This window comes from Pocillopora damicornis, chromosome 8 (genome assembly GCF_964200805.1).
Source record: "Pocillopora damicornis chromosome 8, jaPocDami1.2, whole genome shotgun sequence".
NCBI classification, from domain to species: domain Eukaryota; kingdom Metazoa; phylum Cnidaria; class Anthozoa; order Scleractinia; family Pocilloporidae; genus Pocillopora; species Pocillopora damicornis.
In genome coordinates, this window is record NC_142677.1 from 1,149,877 (window position 1) to 1,169,846 (window position 19,970).

The 19,970-nt window shown below is 38.0% G+C and overlaps 1 protein-coding gene and 1 long non-coding RNA gene across 2 annotated transcripts; one reads left to right on the forward strand and one right to left on the reverse strand.

Moving 5' to 3' along the window:
* Positions 1 to 888: 888 nt before the first annotated feature.
* LOC113685799 (uncharacterized) lies at positions 889 to 6,245 on the reverse strand. The gene is made up of 5 exons (XM_027203357.2): positions 6,028 to 6,245; positions 2,884 to 2,911; positions 2,556 to 2,699; positions 1,810 to 2,049; positions 889 to 1,148 (listed from the first exon to the last, which is right to left on the reverse strand). The coding sequence occupies exons 1-5, from the start codon at positions 6,061 to 6,063 to the stop codon at positions 1,120 to 1,122; spliced, it is 477 nt and encodes a 158-aa protein (XP_027059158.2). The 5' UTR covers positions 6,064 to 6,245; the 3' UTR covers positions 889 to 1,119.
* Positions 6,246 to 7,314: 1,069 nt separating this feature from the next.
* Positions 7,315 to 9,282, forward strand: LOC149040858 (uncharacterized). The gene is made up of 2 exons (XR_016179046.1): positions 7,315 to 7,668; positions 7,811 to 9,282. It is a non-coding gene; the product is annotated as an uncharacterized LOC149040858 (long non-coding RNA).
* The last annotated feature ends 10,688 nt before the right edge of the window (positions 9,283 to 19,970 follow it).

The following is a 19,970-nucleotide window of genomic DNA, read 5'->3' on the forward strand; positions in this document are numbered from 1 at the left end:
CAAATTTTTCACTGCATGCATGCTTGGATAATTATAAAACTTAAATTTTTTCCTTGTCTCGAAAAGCCAGCTCGGATAATCTGCTGTTTTGCAAAGACAATACTCTTTCGCTTACATCAATTTCTTTTTTTCTTTCTTTTTCCTTTTTTTTTTTTTTTTTGTAACTCAACAATATCATGTCGAATAATTAATGTTGTTTTGACAGAATGTAAGTCAAACTAAGAAAAAATATGTTCTTTAAAGTTTCGTGTTGGGCATTGTGTCTGTAAAACCGCCATTTTCTTTACAAATTCAGTGTAAGGTTTTCCCACTAAAAAAATGACGTGAAATTATGCAGATTTAAGACTTCTCAGCTAGTCTGCCTAGGAAACGCAGCTGCCATTCACGTTAGTAGTAATCAGTCAAAGTGTTATCTCAATTTTTCCTAGCTCGCTATCTGACTAGTAACTCTCCCTTAAATTTTTTCTTTTTCTCGAAAAACCAGCTCGGAATATTTTCTGTTTTGCCAAGACAACACTCTTTCGCTAATAAGTTTCATCATTTTTTTTCTTCGTTTTTTTTAATTCTCGTGCATCATGTATTTGATGGATAATTTGTCTCGTCCTCAGACCTCTCTGGGGCTTCGATCCAGAGACTAGGACTAGAACTACCAAGGCGACGGAGAAGCTCTTCCCATCTTCCGCTGTGCGCCTGTCGCACACTTAATTACCACCTTGATATCTTAAAATAGAGCGAAGAATGGAGAGGAGAACAATGTATCGAAATTGTAAGGAGAATTAAAAAATCCATCTCGATTGGGAGTTAGGGTTCATTAACTTAAGCATCGAACCGCCACTAGGACTGAACATACAAGTCCGATTAATCTATTTAAGATAACAGAAACCAGAATGGGAACACAAAGCAGTATTTTATTTTTAACATCGCTAACATCAAGCCTTTATAATGTTTCATCTAACCCCGGCTTTCTAAACAGGCAAAGCCTGATTGATTACAAAACAAAAGGTGCGTATGCATTCAAACGAATGTTAAACCTTAGCAATATTTGAACTCGGCAGTTTGGCAAGACAAAAACTGCAAATCATTCATTGGCTTATTCAAATTTATGGCACAGAAGTCCATTTAGTCGTTGCTCACAATCCTGGTGAACTCTGCAGAAAGATAGGAAAAATAATAAAATGAAAATAAATAAAAACTATGATGAAAAACATTGCTAAGCAACGACGTTGTTGTGCTTCGCTATATCGATCTCGCGCAAGGGGGAAGTGATTTGGAATGCGTTACACACCATGTATAGCTGGCCTGATCGAAGCTCAAACGTCGAGGAGGGCTCATCTACAGATACATGAAGCATACAGTTATCGAAGTGGTCTCGATAAAGGAAATGATATACATTTATTTCTGGTGATCTGCGCCTTACTCTATCGTTCTGGCGTTGAGCGAGATAGCAAAATTAGCGTGGTAAGGTTGTAAGATACACTAAAGACAATACCGCCTAACTGGCCTTAGCCTGAGAGGAGACCCCCATTATTGGCGCTTCAGCATGAACATTTCTCAGCCCGCGGGAAATTATGAGACTTAAAGCAACGCGAACAGTTGACAGGTCTGCGAGGGGTCTAGCACTTACTCCTTAGTTCCAGACTTCCGGCAAAACCTCTTCCCGACTCGACTCAAACCTTCCCACAGGCGGTGAAACGTGCAGCCTGCTACGCTTATAATGACGGCCTGCTCACAAGCTAAAGTGACCAAATACTACCTTCCTATTTCTGAACCCTATCTGTGTATACCTTTTTCAGAAATTGCAAACTTTACCTTTCATATCAACAAGGCTATCCTTGTTAATATCTGCCTTTGTGAACATGTCTTTCAATTCTTTTTCCGACAAACTTTCTCCAGTGACACGCATAACTCTCTTCAGATCCTCGAACGTGATGAAACCATCATCGTCTGCATCAAAGAGCCTGAAGGCCTGGCGCAATTCCGCCTGCTGACCTTTCTCTTTTGTCTGAGACATCATGACTAGAAACTCGTTGAAGTCAATGTGGCCACTGTCTATAATAATGAATGAGAAGACTCGTTAAGTTATACATTGATTGGCTGATAATGAATTCATAAATAGGAACTAGGTAGGTTAATCTTTTAAAATGCAAGTTTACTGGTCACAATCACAGTTCCTGAATTTCAATAAGTAATCCCAGAACATTTCTCAGTCCGCTGAGAAGCGATTTGAGGAACATGCCCCCTCGAGGAAAATCAAGAACAATAGAAAAGGGTTTCAGCCGACAGGAGTTTCTTTGAAAGAAATCAAATCAAATATTTATATATTTAAATACACTTTCTAAAAACTATGACGGATGAATTAGGGTATTAGTAATGCTAGGATCAGCCATATCGACAGCGTCGAGACTGAACGGATTAATAAAGATGGTAAACTTTGAGCGTTGAAAATGGAAATATGTTCTTTTTTACATAACTGTTCTTTTGTCTTTATTTCTGTATCATGTCACTGGTTTTGCAAATGTGTTAGACAGAGCTAGAGTATCAAAATTTTCACTTACTATCGGCATCCACATCCCTGATCAAGTCTTCCAATTCCGATGGGGACGGATTCTGTCCCAGTCTCCTCATGACAACTCCAATCTCGTCAGTGGTGATGAAACCGCTTCCATCGTGATCAAAGAGTTCAAAGGCCTCACGGAAATCTGGTTGTGATTGAAAAAATACACAAAATGAGTCAAATAAAACTTTTTTTGTTGAACAGCTAAGCCAAGAAGTGTTATCTAAAGAAAGTGAATTTAAATTACTGTTTTGCGATAGAAATGACTGTAAAAGTAACTTTGCAGTTTGCGCTTACATTGTCTAAAACAAGTTTTTTACTTTACTTACGTTTCTTTTCCCTCTCGCTAAACTTGGCCTGAGAGATGATACAAAAGGAAACACCAGTTACTTTCAAAATTTATACTTTGACGACTATTTCAATACAAAAAACGTTTTTAGGCGTTAAAGTAATAAAAATCCCATTTTATTAAACAATGGATTTAATTGCTGTCACCATACAAACTTTATAAATAGTTTTTCAGATTTTCAACTGCAGATTTAATGAAATCCCAACATCCATGAGGAATTAACATCAATAACTATAGCACGTTTTGCCGCAGTGTAAGGAAACACTTGAGTAATAGTTAATGATTTTATGAATACCTTAAGTGTGCATGAAAATCAATGAAGTCAAGTATTCAGGAACATTTTACTTATTTCAATAATTTCATTTTCTTCTATTACTGCTCCAAGAATTAGAATCTCCACTTTAAGTATTATTACAGTAACTTATATTCAATATTTACAGGTTAATAGGTATTATTATCATTATCATTATTAAAATTATTATTATTATTATTATTATAGCATTATTATTAATATCATTAGTATTATTAAAAGTACAAAAATAACTTCAGAAGTATTCCCTGCCTTTCCGCATTTTGGATTTTAGGTAGATGTAAATACATCCACATTATATATTTTAATGTCGGCGAGGCCAGAATGGAAAGTGCCACCTTGCTAATATTCGTCATTACCCGACAGTCTATTTGATTCTACTATGCGAATGGCTTTTAAGAATGCGACATCGATTTGTCAGAGTCGTACACTCTTGCCCCGCCTTGTTTTGCACGACTCATGTGCTATCAAGTGGAAATTTTGTTTTGTTTTTTAAATATTGGAAAGCCGAAATCATTCAGCAGAGAAATAAATGCCTGATTGAACAAGACTTTTTAACCGCAATGGGTGTGTTTGTAAATTTTGCATAAACTGCAAGCAGTATTGAAGTTGTCTCGAAGTTTCTTCACCTTGAAGTGATAAGCAGAAAATATGAGGTGCGAATCGACGAGGCGTGAATAGAATATATATATAGGAGTTTTTTCGGGGTTCTGTTTTGAAAAACCAATTTTAACTGCATTGAAAAGCACTGTTGCGTGACGAACGATGCCGACTTATGCAAATATTTTGTGTAGTTAGTGGACAAACTCACTTCGCCAAACAAACTTTATCCATCTAAATTGTACAAATTTAACTATTTTTGCGGATTCGTCCTGCAATTTGCTTAAGATTAATTAATGAAAGAAGTAGAAACAAAAAAAGTTAAAGCTAATATTGGTACATATTCAAGGGATTTTTCTGATTGTTTACAAGCGTCTGAACGCCCTTTCCTCTCGAAGATTCTGGCGAACTTTCATTCGCGAATTTAAAGGACATTTAAATTGTAAGACTCTAAAGATTCAAAACCATTTGCTTTTAGTTATATATCTTCAGAAGCAAAATTTACGCCGTAAACTGTCTTTTCATCTGCTGCTTCTAGCTGCATATTACTTCAGTGGTGGATAAAAATTCTGTAGCAACCACTGAAGCACATAAAGATGTAGGAGGCAAAATTTTCACGAAAGAAGCGTTAACTTTTTGTGAAATGCTCTCGATTAAGTCAGCTTTGTGTCGCCTTTTTTTGAAACAGGGAAAGATTAATATAATTCTTAAATTTTGCTGCAAGAATTCGATGGACTGCGTTTCGAAATGATCGCTGTTTGTGTCTCGTTTTAATGTACTAAATGTTATTGAAATATAATTTCACTTCACAAGAACACCTGAATGCTAAAAGGAAAGCATTTGATCATCTTTAACTCACCATTTTCTTCAACTGGACTGATTGAGTTCGGTACTTCTTTGACAAAGTGACGTGCTCCTTTGATCCAACGCTTGTAACTACAGCGTCGCTTCGCGAATGATAATTTGTACGATGCTCTAGAAAATATATTTGCAATGCAGAGCAGCATCAAAGAGATCCGTGACAATTGTGACGTCATATGCAAATAGGTCCTCTAAAAGCCGATGAGGACACAAAAAGATACGAGCCCAGCACATTCCCTATAGAACCTAAAGTAGTAAAGTTGATCGATTGCTTGCGCTGTTTTAAAAATGTTAGCCGGGCTGCCATACTCGATCTTGTCACAGAGAAGTGGCCCGTGGCATTGAGAGGATTAGTTTCAGAACTCAAAGACTGCAATGTGCATTAGTTTGCGAAAAAAAAAAGAAAAAAAAAAGAAAAAAAAAGAAAAAGAAACCTTGATGGATCGAACCTATTCGTACATAAGTGCTTATCAGTAAAGTATGTTGTAACCTCTATTTTTAAATAACGTGTGCTGCTGATTTACTTTATCCTCGGTTCAAAAAATTTTTCCCTTTGTTCCTGCATTCATGCGAATTATTGAAATGAGTAGGAAGTGAGTTAAACCAAAAAGTAGTACAATAATGATGAAAAACTTCGAGGACACTTGTCCACGATTGCAACTTTCCTTTGAAATTTTGAAATGTTCTGCTTGATGGGTATTTTTGTTGTGTTACTTACTAGACAAGGGGTGTTATCTGGGAGAGTGATATTTCCTAAATAGTATCCCGGCACTTGCACTACAGAAAGTAGAGTTACTCAAGAATACTTGTTATAGCTTTTCCGCATTTAAAAATGCGGTGTGAAGCAAGACAGCGTTGACATGTGATGCCAAGTTGAGATAGGATGTCACACATGTCACGATTTGCCGACAATCGACTGAACACTCAAGGATACGAAAGTAAATATGCAAATTGACGGAAAGAAGGGGAAACGAAAGGACACCGAAAACAGCAAAACAGGCGGGCAATTCAAAGGAAAGCTAATTTATGTGACAGGACATCCAGTCCTCTAATTTTTTATTTAGCCGAGGTCACCTTCCTAAACGTTTTAGAGTTTATTGACAAAGTCGCTATGCAATGTCACAGGGTAAGAAAAGGACATTAATAATTGACATTTTAAGTCGACTTTTATCGATATCTGTGATGTTATTTCTTAATCAGAGCACTATTTTTGACAATCCTACAAGTAAACAGTTTAAACCAAATTGCTATTGCTAGTGTTTACATTTGAGAATAATCTAGCTGGTTAAAGCTCACAGTCTCTGATACAGAAAAGTCAATATCGAAAAGGAATTATTACGGCATCAAGCTTACCAGATTGGTTTTGACTTGCACCGATAGAGCTGCCATTTCACTGCCGTTTCATAGGTATTCGACCGTACGTGTTAAAATTGACGGTTCTTGTGCAAGGGAGTGACGGGTAAGATAAGTCGAATGTTTACAGCGGAAGGCCTTAACACGTCACAAATCCATCCTAAGAATAGCATGCCACCGAAGTATTTTCGCGCGTCTCAAGGGAGGGTAATTAAATCCTTTGATATCGCGTATTTTTGGACAGTACGTAGTTAAGGGCCTGGGTCGAGTATACTTATGCGAGTCTTGCCTCCAGGTAAGACTAACCATAGAAAATCGCAAAAGAGAAAAAGCGTTTTTTTCTGGCAGTTTAGCTACTTTTGTCTAGCTTTCTTTTCCTACAAAAGAAGAAAAAAAATCCTTAGAAATACCATTAGTTGTGCGATGGAGCTTCGTCAGAACACTTCAGAAAATGTCGAGAGTTGTGTGACTAGACAGAACCGTTTATCGCGAGACTGAGAAAATAGAGTTTTAGTCTAAACTAAAAGAGGGAGACCTCTTTTGGAAATTATAAGCAATTAATTCCACGAAAAGGAATTTTTAAAGGTACATTCTTAACTATGTCAATTAAAAAAATTAACAACAACAACAACAACAAACCGGAAAACGAGCGAACATGCGTACATACATGCAAAAACGCATCGAATGCATATGCGCCATGGAAACCTTTGACCCAAACATGTGGTTTTTATTTTCTATGTCCCTTATCGATCCATCACTTTAGTCCACCCAGCTACAAAAAAATTCAACAGGTCTTGATTTTACCCTATAGAAAAAGAAAAGAAAAGAGAACATTTTTTTCATATCTCTTTGCAAGTAGGAAAGTTGTGCATCGTAAACAACCGCCTTCTTCCCAAAATTTCCATTACGTTTGAACCCTGCCTATTGTATTTCTTTCTATATAAAGATAATTACCTGCCTAATTCAAAACTATATTTAGCGAGTTTCTGCATTCTAACTCAAGTAAACAAGTTGACTAATATAGTTTTTTAAGTCGGTCAGTGCTATCGTTTATGTATGACGTTTACTCTTTTGCCAAAAACTTAAGGATTTTCGTTTGCCTTTGAATTTTTCAAAACTATAAAAACCTAGCTTGTGTTTGCTCCAAATTCACAGCAGCACTGATTGCTTCAATGCCTCGAGGTATGTTTTGATAATGCTTGTACTGATTAATGTTTAGCTTATTATTACTATACACAATGATTCGCGATCAATTAAAAAATTCCACTCATTTTTTTCTGTTCCTTTATCGGATGTTTCCGTGAACGCATTTGCTGTAGTAATCTTATATTCTCGGAAGACAGACTTTCTAAGGTGGCCTACGTGTATCCTGATATTAGATGTCAAGGGTAACGGAACAAACAAAGTCAAACATGAACTTCCAGCTGGACTTTTAATGAAGGGTTCTGCTTGGATAATGATATTATTGAACTTTGAAGTCCGCCATTGCTAATTTCCAATTGTTTTGTTTTCCTAAACAAGCTCTATTCATTGGTGGTAAGCCACAGAATCTTGTTACAAGCTCTCACGCAACTACTCGTATACTCTTACAATTAAGGTGCCTATTCTGAAAACAGGTCGTCGACATTTGCAAACAAGAAGGTACGTTTCAATGGTATTTCGGAATTTTCCGGCTGTGTTACAAAGCAATTATCGATGTCATGTAGTGATAGCAATCTCGAGAAAAACAAATCTTGAGGGAATCGATTTTGGTAAAACCTAAAAAGCTCCTTTTCTTTGACAGGGGTCAAGATCAAATCTTCAGCTCTGTCAAGATGCAACGTATGATGATCTGCACGAGATAAGTGAACAGAGACAGAGACAGAGACAGAGACAGGGAAAAATGCACGCATAGCTTTCAAATTTGACAAAGGAAAGACGTCGAAGCAAACGACTAGAGTGAACGATTCAAGCAGAGCAAAATCTCAAGGACAAGGACGTCTTCACCGTCAATTCTGAGAAACAGGTCTTTTTTTCTTATATATGTAATCGGCAAGGATGCCCTCTTCGAACTTAAAGACCAGCTTAGAAAATGCGGCTTTCTTTCTGCGATTATCAAAGATCGGCTCTTCAAGACAAAGCAGGGAACAGCAATTTGCCAAATTATCCAGCTCAAGATTCAACGAATTGACAGAACTGTACAACGAACACGCTCCGCGACACAACAAGGCAAAAATTGACAAAGTAGCCCATTTATTAGTGCAGATATTACAAGTTCAAGAAGTCCAAACTGTTAAGGAGTATACCATGAACGGATATACATTTAAGGTTCACGTTCTGGAGGACACGGAACTATGACATGCGGAGAATTGGGACATCATCTTGCAATAAGGAATTTACGGCATAGTTGTATATACGTTGAGGACAACAATGGCGATTTGAAATTAGGACATTGCACCGATATCGGCGACATTGATAACAAAAGAAATGGGGGAAGATAAAGTTTGCAGACACGAAATGATAGTTATTTGCGGTTTACAATAAGTAGAGTATCATAAGGCCTTTTAACCCTGCAGAATGAGTGATTGATATCAAATGGAACCCTGAATTTTTCTCGCATTAATACTCTCTGGAAATATACTGATGTAACTACTTTGTCACGCCACTTCTGGTTATCATCAGTCAAAAAAAAAGACCCCCCCGAAAAAACTGTAACCTTCAATTGTTACATATCTACTCCATGTAAATGTGGTAAAACGTTTCTTTAATTCAAGTGAACCTGTCATCTACAACACAACGGTGTTGCTTCAGGAAACAAAACATACGGCAGCGCTTAAGTCAAGGAAAATACAAGGTTGAGTGGATTTTGACTGTGGTATGCGAATGTACACGCTACAGATGGTTTATGTTTCAACTTTGACCTTCACAAACAAGCTCTGTTTATCTTAAGCTGTCATTAGTAAGAATTGTAGCTCATTCTCGTATTTGTTTGTGCGTGTGTGTGCGGGAAGAGACGAAACTTTTTGCATCAATCTGTTAAAGAACCTATGCTTAACAGATTAAGCCTATAAGATAATGGTGAGTTTCAATTATATGATAACTTGTGCATCTCGTTTCCACAGCTAGATTCTCTTTAATATTTTCCAAAACGATTTTTGAGAAAAAGTTAAAAGGTGCTGCTCATGTCAGCATTTCCTCTTGAGTAAAGATATCTCCCCAACGCAAGCCTTTCTCCGACGAGAAAACTCGGTTGAATAAAAAATGTTGAGACCTTGATTGAAAAGTTTGCGGCAACCCTTGGTTCCAAACTGAAATTTGTCTGTTATCAAACGTTATGCTTAATACGGTATTTCAAAGGTGCAAGTCATCCTATCCAGAAACTTGTAGACTTATCGGTCGGCATAGGGTAAAACATGGACTGGACCATTTTTTGGACCATTTTTTGGACCATTTTTTTGGACTATTTTTTGGACCATTTTTTGGACCATTTTTTGGACTATTTTTTGGACCATTTTTTTGGACTATTTTATAGGGGGGAAGCATACCATTAGTACTCAGGGAAAGGTGGGATGTAGTCTACTAGTACTGAGGGAGGGATGGGAGGCAGAGTGTTATTACTCAGGGAGGGGTGAGAGAAGGACTATTGCTAAGCAGTGAGGGGTGAGAGGTGGATGTAAGAGTAAACACTACTTGTTAATGGAGCTAGAGCTTTTACTCGATCCTACAAATTATCTTCATCGGTTTTTCGACTGACTTTTTGAATGTTCTTCATTTTTGTCGTCTTGCGAAAGCGAAACTACCACGTGAACACTGGACTTTGATTTCTATTGAAAATATCGCGTTTAAGATCCTCTACTGTTGAGTTATGCCTGTGCCTTTTGAGTCGGCATGTGTACCATCAGTTGCTTCACGGTTCCCTTCGTGTATACAGTATGTAATTACTAAATTTATCGATCTTCCTTTTGTCATTCATCTTATCAGACGAGATCATGAAATTTCCGGTCCTTAGCCCTTAATTAATTTAGCAGCATATAGAATTCACCAGCGCTCTTGCAATTTTAACGTCTATACCTTTACTATATAAAATAATCAGCAAACGATTTCGAAGAGGAATTCATCTTCTCGTATCGAGCAAAAGCACTGCTTTACTTGTAATATGGGAAAGATGGGAAAGCGCAAATATCGATTTTATCTGTTTCGCAAACAAAGGAGTTAATCACCCACACCGGAAATAGCGACCAGGCATTCCTCGCGACTCCCGTACGTTTGCTTTCCAATTTGCCCGGGCCGCTGCCAATCACCCTGTGAGCAGGGTAACTGGGATACCTGGATGGTACTGGATTCTTAGAATCATGTGTAGTGATACTACGGGTGTCGGACTAGTATACTGAAATAGTGCGCTCAAGTCTGGCCAAGAGCATACACCTATTTCAAAACATAGGCATGCTATGCATGCAAGAGTTACTTTTTTGTAGGGTGGGTTGATTACTTGAAACATTTTGAGTGATGTCTACATTCTTACCAAAGGAGAGAAGAATATTAATGTGGGAAAGAACGAAAATGTCGAATTACCTCACTTACAGGTATTTTGTGGTAGATTATGTGTGTTTTGCGAATAAATGTAACCAAAAATAAACTGTATTGGTGCCACGGATACCTGTTAGTACAAAATACAGACAGCAGACTGCAGACCGGATACAAAATATAGACTGCAAACTGCAGAGTGGCTACAAAATGCAGACTAAGAATCTGAAGAGTTTTTACGTCTGGTATATAATAACATGTCATCTTACAGCTTACCGAGCGTCACGCAATCGCTTTTCTGCAATCCGCCTTCACGATTATTTGCACTATTGTGGAATATTCCTTGCCCATTTCCTGATGAAAATCGATCGCAATATTATTTCAAGCCTTCAATATAGTCTTCTTACTTTGCGCGCGAGTTGGTTGGTGTGATGTCTGTACAGATTTTATCAACGTAATAAAAGTAGATGATGTGAACAACAGTGATGGTAAAGCAAGCTTAAAACGGCAGAAATCTCCAGAAATTACAACAGATACAGAGGGTATGAGTAAGTTTTATTGATTTTACGAGAAAAATGTTCATATTTCGAAATATGTATCGTTGTAAATCGACCATACTTCGTTCCCTGTACTATTCCTTATAACGTGCAGTTCCTCTCGTAACTTAACACCAAGTCACACAACGCGTGACGCGTTCATGAATTAATCGTTGGCTTTTTCTCGAGACGTGAGCTTGGGCCGCTTGTGACAAGACAATTGCGTAAACAATATTTAACATAACAACATTATACACAAAAAAACACAGGGTTTTGGATCACGTATTTATTAAAAAAGAATATCCATACAACTACAATGAAAACAAACGTAAGATTCACCTTTCTGATCGTGAAATTAATACCATTCGTACTGTTATCGTAGCTACGTTCCTTGCCATCAAGTGAATCCAACATGTCGTCTTTCTTCACAAGCAGTTTGCATCCCATATAGTTATGTTCTTCAGTCTCGCGGTAGTAGCGTTGTCCAATAGATTGCATAGAGTATATGCAGTTTGGTTTCAGATTTCAGATTTTGCTTTTTACAACAAGTGAACGTTTTTCAACTAAGACATTGGCATACTTAACATACAAGGCATTCAAGGCCATCATGGCTTTCAAGCGTTCGCGACTCAATCCGTTCCAAAATTACCGCTCAATAACATCTTTCAGTGTGGATTAGCCGCGATTAATACGACTTGTATATGCGTCTGTAAGTATTTTGCGCGTTTGCGCTATAATGCTCCAGGAGATCGCAATCCAAATACGTTGAAATGCAAAACAACTGACTAAAGAGTTTCATGAGCAAAATCTCGTGTTCGTCATGTGACCCGGCCCTGTCTGTGCATGACAACGTCAATCATCATCAAGATAACACGCGTGATCAGCATGTGAACACCTCATTGGATCACAGTTAGTTGTCATGGTGTCGAGGGATAACACGCGTGATCAGTATGTGAACACCTCATTGGATCACAGTTAGTTGTCATGGTGTTGAGGGCCCAATGACCTCTGGGTACTATTGCGCAATTTTTCCATTTTGTGGCGGAGGAAAAAAAAAAAAAAAACGACAAAAAAACAAAGGCATTTTATGACTGGGCTACCACAGGTATCCCAGTAAAAACCTACGTAACCCGCTAAGTGGAAGTACAGTGACTACTGTTGCTTACCGATGTTTTCCGTCGGCAAAACGTAGAAGTCAGTAAATGTGACCGATTCTGCCCGGAAAATTTTATTGTCTGCAGCTTGGATATGTCAGGAGAGTTTCATTGACAGCTGGATTAACTGCACCCCGTGTTGTGAAACCATAATTATAAAGACATCGCGCTTTCCTTTGTTGTTTTTGTCACATACTAAAGGGAAACGTGAGGTAACTGAAAGATAATTCATGCTAACCCGTCGGTATCACTTTGCACTGGCACAAGTCGACCTAAAAGGCACAACGCATATCTTATATCTTAGTGGAGGATCGAAAACAGGAATGGAATTGATGATATTTTCAATGACAATTATAGTCCAGTGTTTAAGTGCCAGTTTCGCATTCGCATGACAAAAGATTAAAGAAACGTTACGGCCCAGCGCAAAATTTTGACATACAAACAATCAGTCGCAAAGTCGCTCAAAATAATTTGTGATTCAATGAACAATCCATAAGTCAGTAGCAGTTACCAGTATATCAACTTCCCACCCCTCCCTGCGCAGTAGTACTTCTTTCTCCACTAGTAGTAACAGTCTGCCTACCATCCCTCCCTGAGAACTGAGAGACTGCATCCCACCCATCCCTAAGAAATAATGTTTTGCCTCCCCCCCCCCCATAAAAAAATAGTCCATATTTTACCCTACGCCCATAGGCAGAGGGTAAAATATGGACTGGACCATTTTTTGGACCATTTTTTTACCTTTTCTTTTGGACCATTTTTTTTTTTGGGAGGAGGGGGGGAGGCTGACCATTAGCACTTAGGGGTCGGTGGGATGCAGTCTATCAGCATTCAGGGAGGGATGGTGGGAAGACTGTTGTTACTGAGGGAGGGGTGGAGGACGAACTATCAGTACGCAGAGAGGGGTGGGAGGTTTATGTATGAGTAACTACTACTAATTATGGAGTGTTCATTGAATCATACAAATTGTTTTGAGCGGTTTTTCGACCGATTATTACTATGTCAAAATTTTTGTGCTGGGTCTTAGCGTTTATTTCATTCTTGTCATGCGAATGCGAAACTGGCACTTAAACACTGGACTATAATTGTTATTGAAAATATCGCCATCTTCCACTGTTAAGTCATGCGTGTGCCTGTTTGGTCGACTTGTGCCAGTGCTAAGTGATACTCGTGAATTATCTTTCAGTTGCCTCACGTTTCCCTTTTTGTATGTGACTATGGGCCTATGACAAAATTGTTAATATAGACAAATTTTCTGTCATTACCAACACTTTACAGGTGCGGATGGTTTGTCGTGATTCGACAATTTTTTGAGGCGGACAAATTTTTCAAGCGCACCGCCGACAAAATTCGTCCCGGCAAAAGCTTGGGAAAATCTACTAAATAAACAAAACCGTGATAAACTTGTCTATCATATGTCGTAAACACTACCATTAGTGAATTTGACAACTTTTTGACAGCTTCAACATTTTTAGTGCGAATACAACAGAGTAAACAAAAATTTGTCATGACAAAATTTGTCCTTTGATTTTGATGGGACATTTCTAAATTTGTCTGCTAGTGCGGATATATAGACCCAAAAAAAAGCGAAGCAAAAGCGCAATGTCTTTATAAATGGTTTCACAACATGAGGTGTAATCCAGCTGTCAATGAAACTCTCCTGACATATCCAAGCTACAGACAAAAAAATTTCCCAATAGAACAGTACTTCTACGTTTTTCCGACGGAAAATATCGGTAAGCAACAGTAGTCACTGTACTTTCACTTAGCGGGTTACGTAGGTTTTCACACAAGAAGTGATTGGCAGCGGCCCGGGCAAATTGGAAAGCAAACGTACGGGAGTCGCAAGGAATGCCTGGTCGCTATTTCCGGTGTGGGTGATTAACTCCTTTGTTTGCGAAACAGATAAAATCGATATTTGCGCTTTCCCATCTTTCCCATATTACAAGTAAAGCAGTGCTTTTGCTCGATACGAGAAGATGAATTCCTCTTCGAAATCGTTTGCTGATTATTTTATATAGTAAAGGTATAGACGTTAAAATTGCAAGAGCGCTGGTGAATTCTATATGCTGCTAAATTAATTAAGGGCTAAGGACCGGAAATTTCATGATCTCGTCTGATAAGATGAATGACAAAAGGAAGATCGATAAATTTAGTAATTACATATTGTATACACGAAGGGAACCGTGAAGCAACTGATGGTACACATGCCGACTCAAAAGGCACAGGCATAACTCAACAGTAGAGGATCTTAAACGCGATATTTTCAATAGAAATCAAAGTCCAGTGTTCACGTGGCAGTTTCGCTTTCGCAGGACGACAAAAATGAAGAACATTCAAAAAGTCAGTCGAAAAACCGATGAAGATAATTTGTAGGATCGAGTAAAAGCTCCATTAACAAGTAGTGTTTACTCTTACATCCACCTCACCCCTCACTGCCTAGCAATAGTCCTTCTCTCACCCCTCCCTGAGTAATAACACTCTGCCTCCCACCCCTCCCTCAGTACTAGTAGACTACATCCCACCCCTCCCTGAGTACTAATGGTATGCTTCCCCCCTATAAAATGGTCCAAAAAATGGTCCAAAAAATAGTCCAAAAAATGGTCCAAAAATAGTCCAAAAAATGGTCCAAAAAATGGTCCAAAAAAGGGTCCAGTCCATGTTTTACCCTATGCCATTATCCACTTTTGATAAACTTTCCAAAGGCTTAAGGGTCCTTAAAGCAATCTAAAAATCCATATGGTGGATCTTAAAAGTTGTGTTATCATTGCGATATGACATGACGTAGAGCGTGACCTGTTCGTTTCAGTCCTTCACGCGATGTACCGTAGCCTAAACTGCCTTTCGTCAGCTGACTCGTCCCAGTCGACTTGAGTTGAGTCAGATTCATAAGAACTGACTGAACAGATCAGTTATTTTAAAACGGAACTCTCATTTGCCACGACCAGTGTGATTGGCCCAAACTCCTGCAGGAAGCCCTAAACATTATGAGTTGCCATTAATGCTCGTTTTTCTTAAGATGCGCGTCAATACAAGATTTATTCTTGGACCAGCCAGAAACAGACCAGAGCTATAATTAAAGTGTATATCGTGCTAACGTCGAAAAAGATGTTTTGAGAGTATGGGATAACTTGCTCCCGCTCATTGTGAAAAGGTTTTAATAATGGATTAACCAGAGATGGAGAAGCAAATCTTAACTTAATGATGTCCATTTTCAAGAAAATTTAACAGAGAAGAGAAAAGGTCATAATCTCTTGTTATTTTAAATAATAGCTGAATAATTCTCTTCTGGCTGAATGTGACGGTACTCAGTTCCAATGGAGACGTTTTTAGGATTTGATAGATAGCAAGAGATTTATATTCTCTTGTAAATAGTTATGTTTAACCGACACCTTGCACTGTCATAGTGAAAAATAACACAATGAGATTTCGTTAATATGCATGCCAAATAGGGATTATTATTTACTATCAAATTCTTCTAACTAACATCCTAAGAATTATGTGGTAGACAGTTAGAAGAATAAGCAATAAGATCTGAAAGAGTGAAATGGTAAAATAGCCAGACATAATAAGACGAAGGCGGAATGTCTGAAATTGCAATTGCCAGTAGGTCTTCTACAAAACATTACCGAGAATCGAAGGATGTTATATCATTGAGCGAAAACATACTTCCCGGAAGAAGGCCTAGCACTCGCTCTTTCATTTGGGAACTATAGTAATATTATTTACCTTTCACAACGAACGAGGAAGAAAAAATATGTCGAAGAGTAGGGATTCAGTAAATAAAACCTAGCAAACATTAATGTGGATTGAGTTCAAAATCAAGGGCTTTACGCAAGAGATTTATTCTTGTCAGGGATTCCCACCGTGAACCGTAATCCTTAATCGGGTAGATGGGCGATATTTGACGTCAATAACATCACATCCGTCATAGTTAAACTCCTTCTAACCTCTTCGAAATTCTTAGACATCTCCTTTTTTTTCTTTTTTTTTTTCCCTCTTGTTAATTTAGTGGGAGGGGCGTTCAATATATCTATACAGTGCACCCCTCCCCCCCCCCCCCCACTGTCTTAAACATACAAACGTCCTTCTGTAAACTTTAAATTTAGAGCCAAAGTTTCCCGAATGAAATGCCTGATCAGATGAAACTTCCGGAAACCACCAAGATTAAGGGTGGGTATGTATGAAACTTAAATTTCCTGTTCAGTTTAAAATTAGTGATTTCAAGAATGGTTGGGAATTCAAATTTTGGAGAAGGGTCCCAGTGTTAGAATGCTCTGCTGTGCGATCTCCGTGTACGACTTTTAGTGTCAAGGTTTTTCTTTCCTTCTTTCTTTTGAAATCGTTTCATTATTCTTTCCAGGCACAAAGAACAGAGCTCTTCGGGAGAGGGAGAATTTTTCAGATTCTTGATAGGGGTGCGACACCAATTTTTTTTAAAATCCTGACCCCGTTTTCGATCGACAAATGCCATGTTCAACACAAAAGATCAAGAACAAACCACAAACAACGCACGGTGTTCCTTGATCATCGTCTTCATTACTTCTGCAAATTACTTTCTTGAACTTTTTATACGGAGAAGTATACCTCCACCCCTCCCTTGAAACATCGTAAGACGTGTCCGACTGCATGGCCGGTCTGTTTATTTCACTTTTAACCTTTCCCTCCCTCCCCTTACCCCCCTATAATGAGGTGCAAAGTGATATTTGCATTTAGATTCTTATCATCATAATACAGCAAGAAAAAGGACTCATATTGGGTCAGCTACTTTGAGTTTGCCTGCTGCGACACGTACATGTTTTGAAACAAACAGGATTTCGTATGAATCAAATTTAGACAGAAAAGAAAATCTAAATTTGATACTTATAAGACGCGTACAACTTAATCCAGCTAAAGTCATTTATTTGGGTATTTTTAGAATAAATGCAATAATAATAAGACTTATCTCTTCCATATCTCTATCCCTTAAATATATTTCCGTTGTCTGATAAGCTTTTTCATTTTTGCCGATAAGCGAAAAAAAAATTTGCATTTATCTCGAAGCGTTGCGAGTTAAAACAGCTACATTGCATTGTTCGCGCTTGCGGTATTTCGAAAGCTCTGTAGCCAGTTTGGTTAAATTGCGGCTTCTAATCTACAGCCTGGTGTGGTCTGCAAAAAATTCCCTTCAACCCATAGCTGTCACTTGCGGAATGCTGATTGATCGGAGAAAACTTTTTAAGACCTAAAAATATTCAAGGGTGTAGTATATGATCATTATAATGATGTGATTACATGGCGATCGCAGATAAAATTTCCGTGAAAGTCGCTTATGCAAGCAGCAAGGGTAGAATTATTCTTCAAGTGAATCTTTGTTCTCTCGTGAAACGAATCTAGCCTGATACAGAACAGTAGACAAAGACGTTGGGAAAAAAGGAGAAAAGAGACATCTTTCAACGACGAGGACTCGATTACCAAACAATTACAGCAATTAGATCTCGTTCAATTGAGTAACAGTTAATCCTGAAGGTTGCTATGGAAAATTCAAAGGCCCAACACGATGCTATATCAAGAGTCCAAACAAATCTGGATAAAATCCTTCAAGAAACAGAGTGTGCCCTGAGAAAGAGCAAAACAAATTACCTGGACAGTGAAGAGGAACAAAAACTCAAGGAGAAAAAGGCTTTGGCGGAAGCCGGACTGAGGCGAACAACATCGAAATTCGAAATGGTCAACGTTTTGTTGCAAATTCTTCACAAACAAGAGGAATTAACGGTAGAGGAGTATACGATCGACAATAGCACGTTTAAGGTTCTTGTTATCGAAGACACAGAATTTTAACTCTTGGATTGAAGAATTATTTTTAACAACCGCCGTTTCTACATTGGAATGACGAACAGCATCGCTGGGGAGTTTTAATTGTTAAAAGAGTCTTGCACAGCGGTTTACGAACGTTAAAAATTGAGGCAGAGTCCAAAATTTCCTCAGTAAAATATAAAGATGGTTGTAAAACGGAGAATCTCATACGACAAATTTAATGATTTAGAAACTAAAGATATATTTCTGTCGGGTAACACTCTTATTTGGTGGCCCAGGTATGAATATTGCCCATTAGCAGATCAGACATGACAGCCGGTGTGATATTTATCTTTACGGATTTGCCGGAATTATACATAAGCTGTTACTCCTACGGTGGTGTCAAAATGTGCATTAAAAAAGACCGCTGATTAATCTCGATTGAAACTAGTCTAATAATGACATATCCTTTAGAGGAATATATAGGCAATATTGATCAACTTTGTAATTTTATAAGTCAGAGGTATTATAAGCTTATCGATGGACGCACAGAAAACTCTTTATCAACGGGGAGCCAGTTTTTTTCCTAAGTTATGGAGGAAAAGCTCTTTATGGGGTTTGAGCATACATTCATAATCCTTCTGATAGCTACTATCAAATAATTTTGTCTGAAAGTCAAAATAATCCTCACTTTGTTGTTAATTTCTTGGTATGATAGATAAAAGACTTCTCTGGAAATATTTAAAGTTGTCGACTAAGAGACTCATGAACGGTTCTTGGAGTCTCACAAGCTCTAAGCAACATTTCTCTACCTGCTAATGCCTCAATGAATCGTTTTTGTTAATTCATCTAAAATGAGAACTCAGAAAATTCACTGAAAAACTGCTAAGTTCCATGACCGATGGAACGACTCCCCAACGGAATCCATCGACCATAACTGATTTTCCTACCATCGTGCCTAAGAAAAGGCATACAGAATTTTTTCCAACGAAGCCTTAACCAAGAGGGGTGAAATCAGCAGTCAGTTGCTTGTCACTGGATCTGCCTCAAAAAAGAAAAGAAAATACTCGTATTGCGAAGTTTTGCAAACAATTAAGCGGATTCGCAGATGTAAAAGATACCATTGACAGCCGGGTGGGCTAAAACTTCTAATTGGGGATCAGAACTCTTGTCTTCGTTGGGCCTTGGTGGTATTTCAGTGTTTTTCGAAGAACTTGTCCGGTTTTCTAGTTAGAGGATAAGGTAGAAGAAAGAAAGACAATACATGCTTAGATACCGCGGGAGGTTTGAGAGAATCGGCAAATTTACATACTCCAATGCATGCTACAAAAACGAAATCCCTACGTATCCCCTGAATTCGAGAAACGCGAAGCCTGATCGAATACTCCCCACCTAAAACTTGGGAATAAAGATGACATTCACTGAGAGATATTCCTTAACTTTCTGCTGACACGCTTTTCGTGATTTTGATATTTCTGATTTAATTGTCTTAGCTGGACTATATCTCTCAAATTAAAGAAACAAAAGATTATGAGATGAAATTCATTGCCGAAAGAGCTGTGTGAAAGAAATTAAATTGCTCTAAGATATGCCCAAATGAGATTGAACGAGATTCATAGGGATTCGGTATAAGGGTGCGTCATTATGTATGGTGTTTTTGAGTTGACAGCTCAACTGAATGTTGTCACATTGATAATTCATAGGGAGAAGAACAGCAGTCAACTCCAAAGCGGATTGAGGCTAAGTTCTAGCAGATGTTCAAACAAAAGTCATATCATTAACGAAAACGAAAAAAAATAAATAAATAAAAAGGAGAGTTTTTAATTAGTATTCAATTGAAAGGACGTCCTATACGTATACAAATGAGCAATTTCGCTAGAAGTAATAAATTATTGATAGCTTAGTTTTGATTGCTATCCAATAGCCATAGTAACTAATGATGTAATTATAACATTCATTATGACTCTGACCCCAT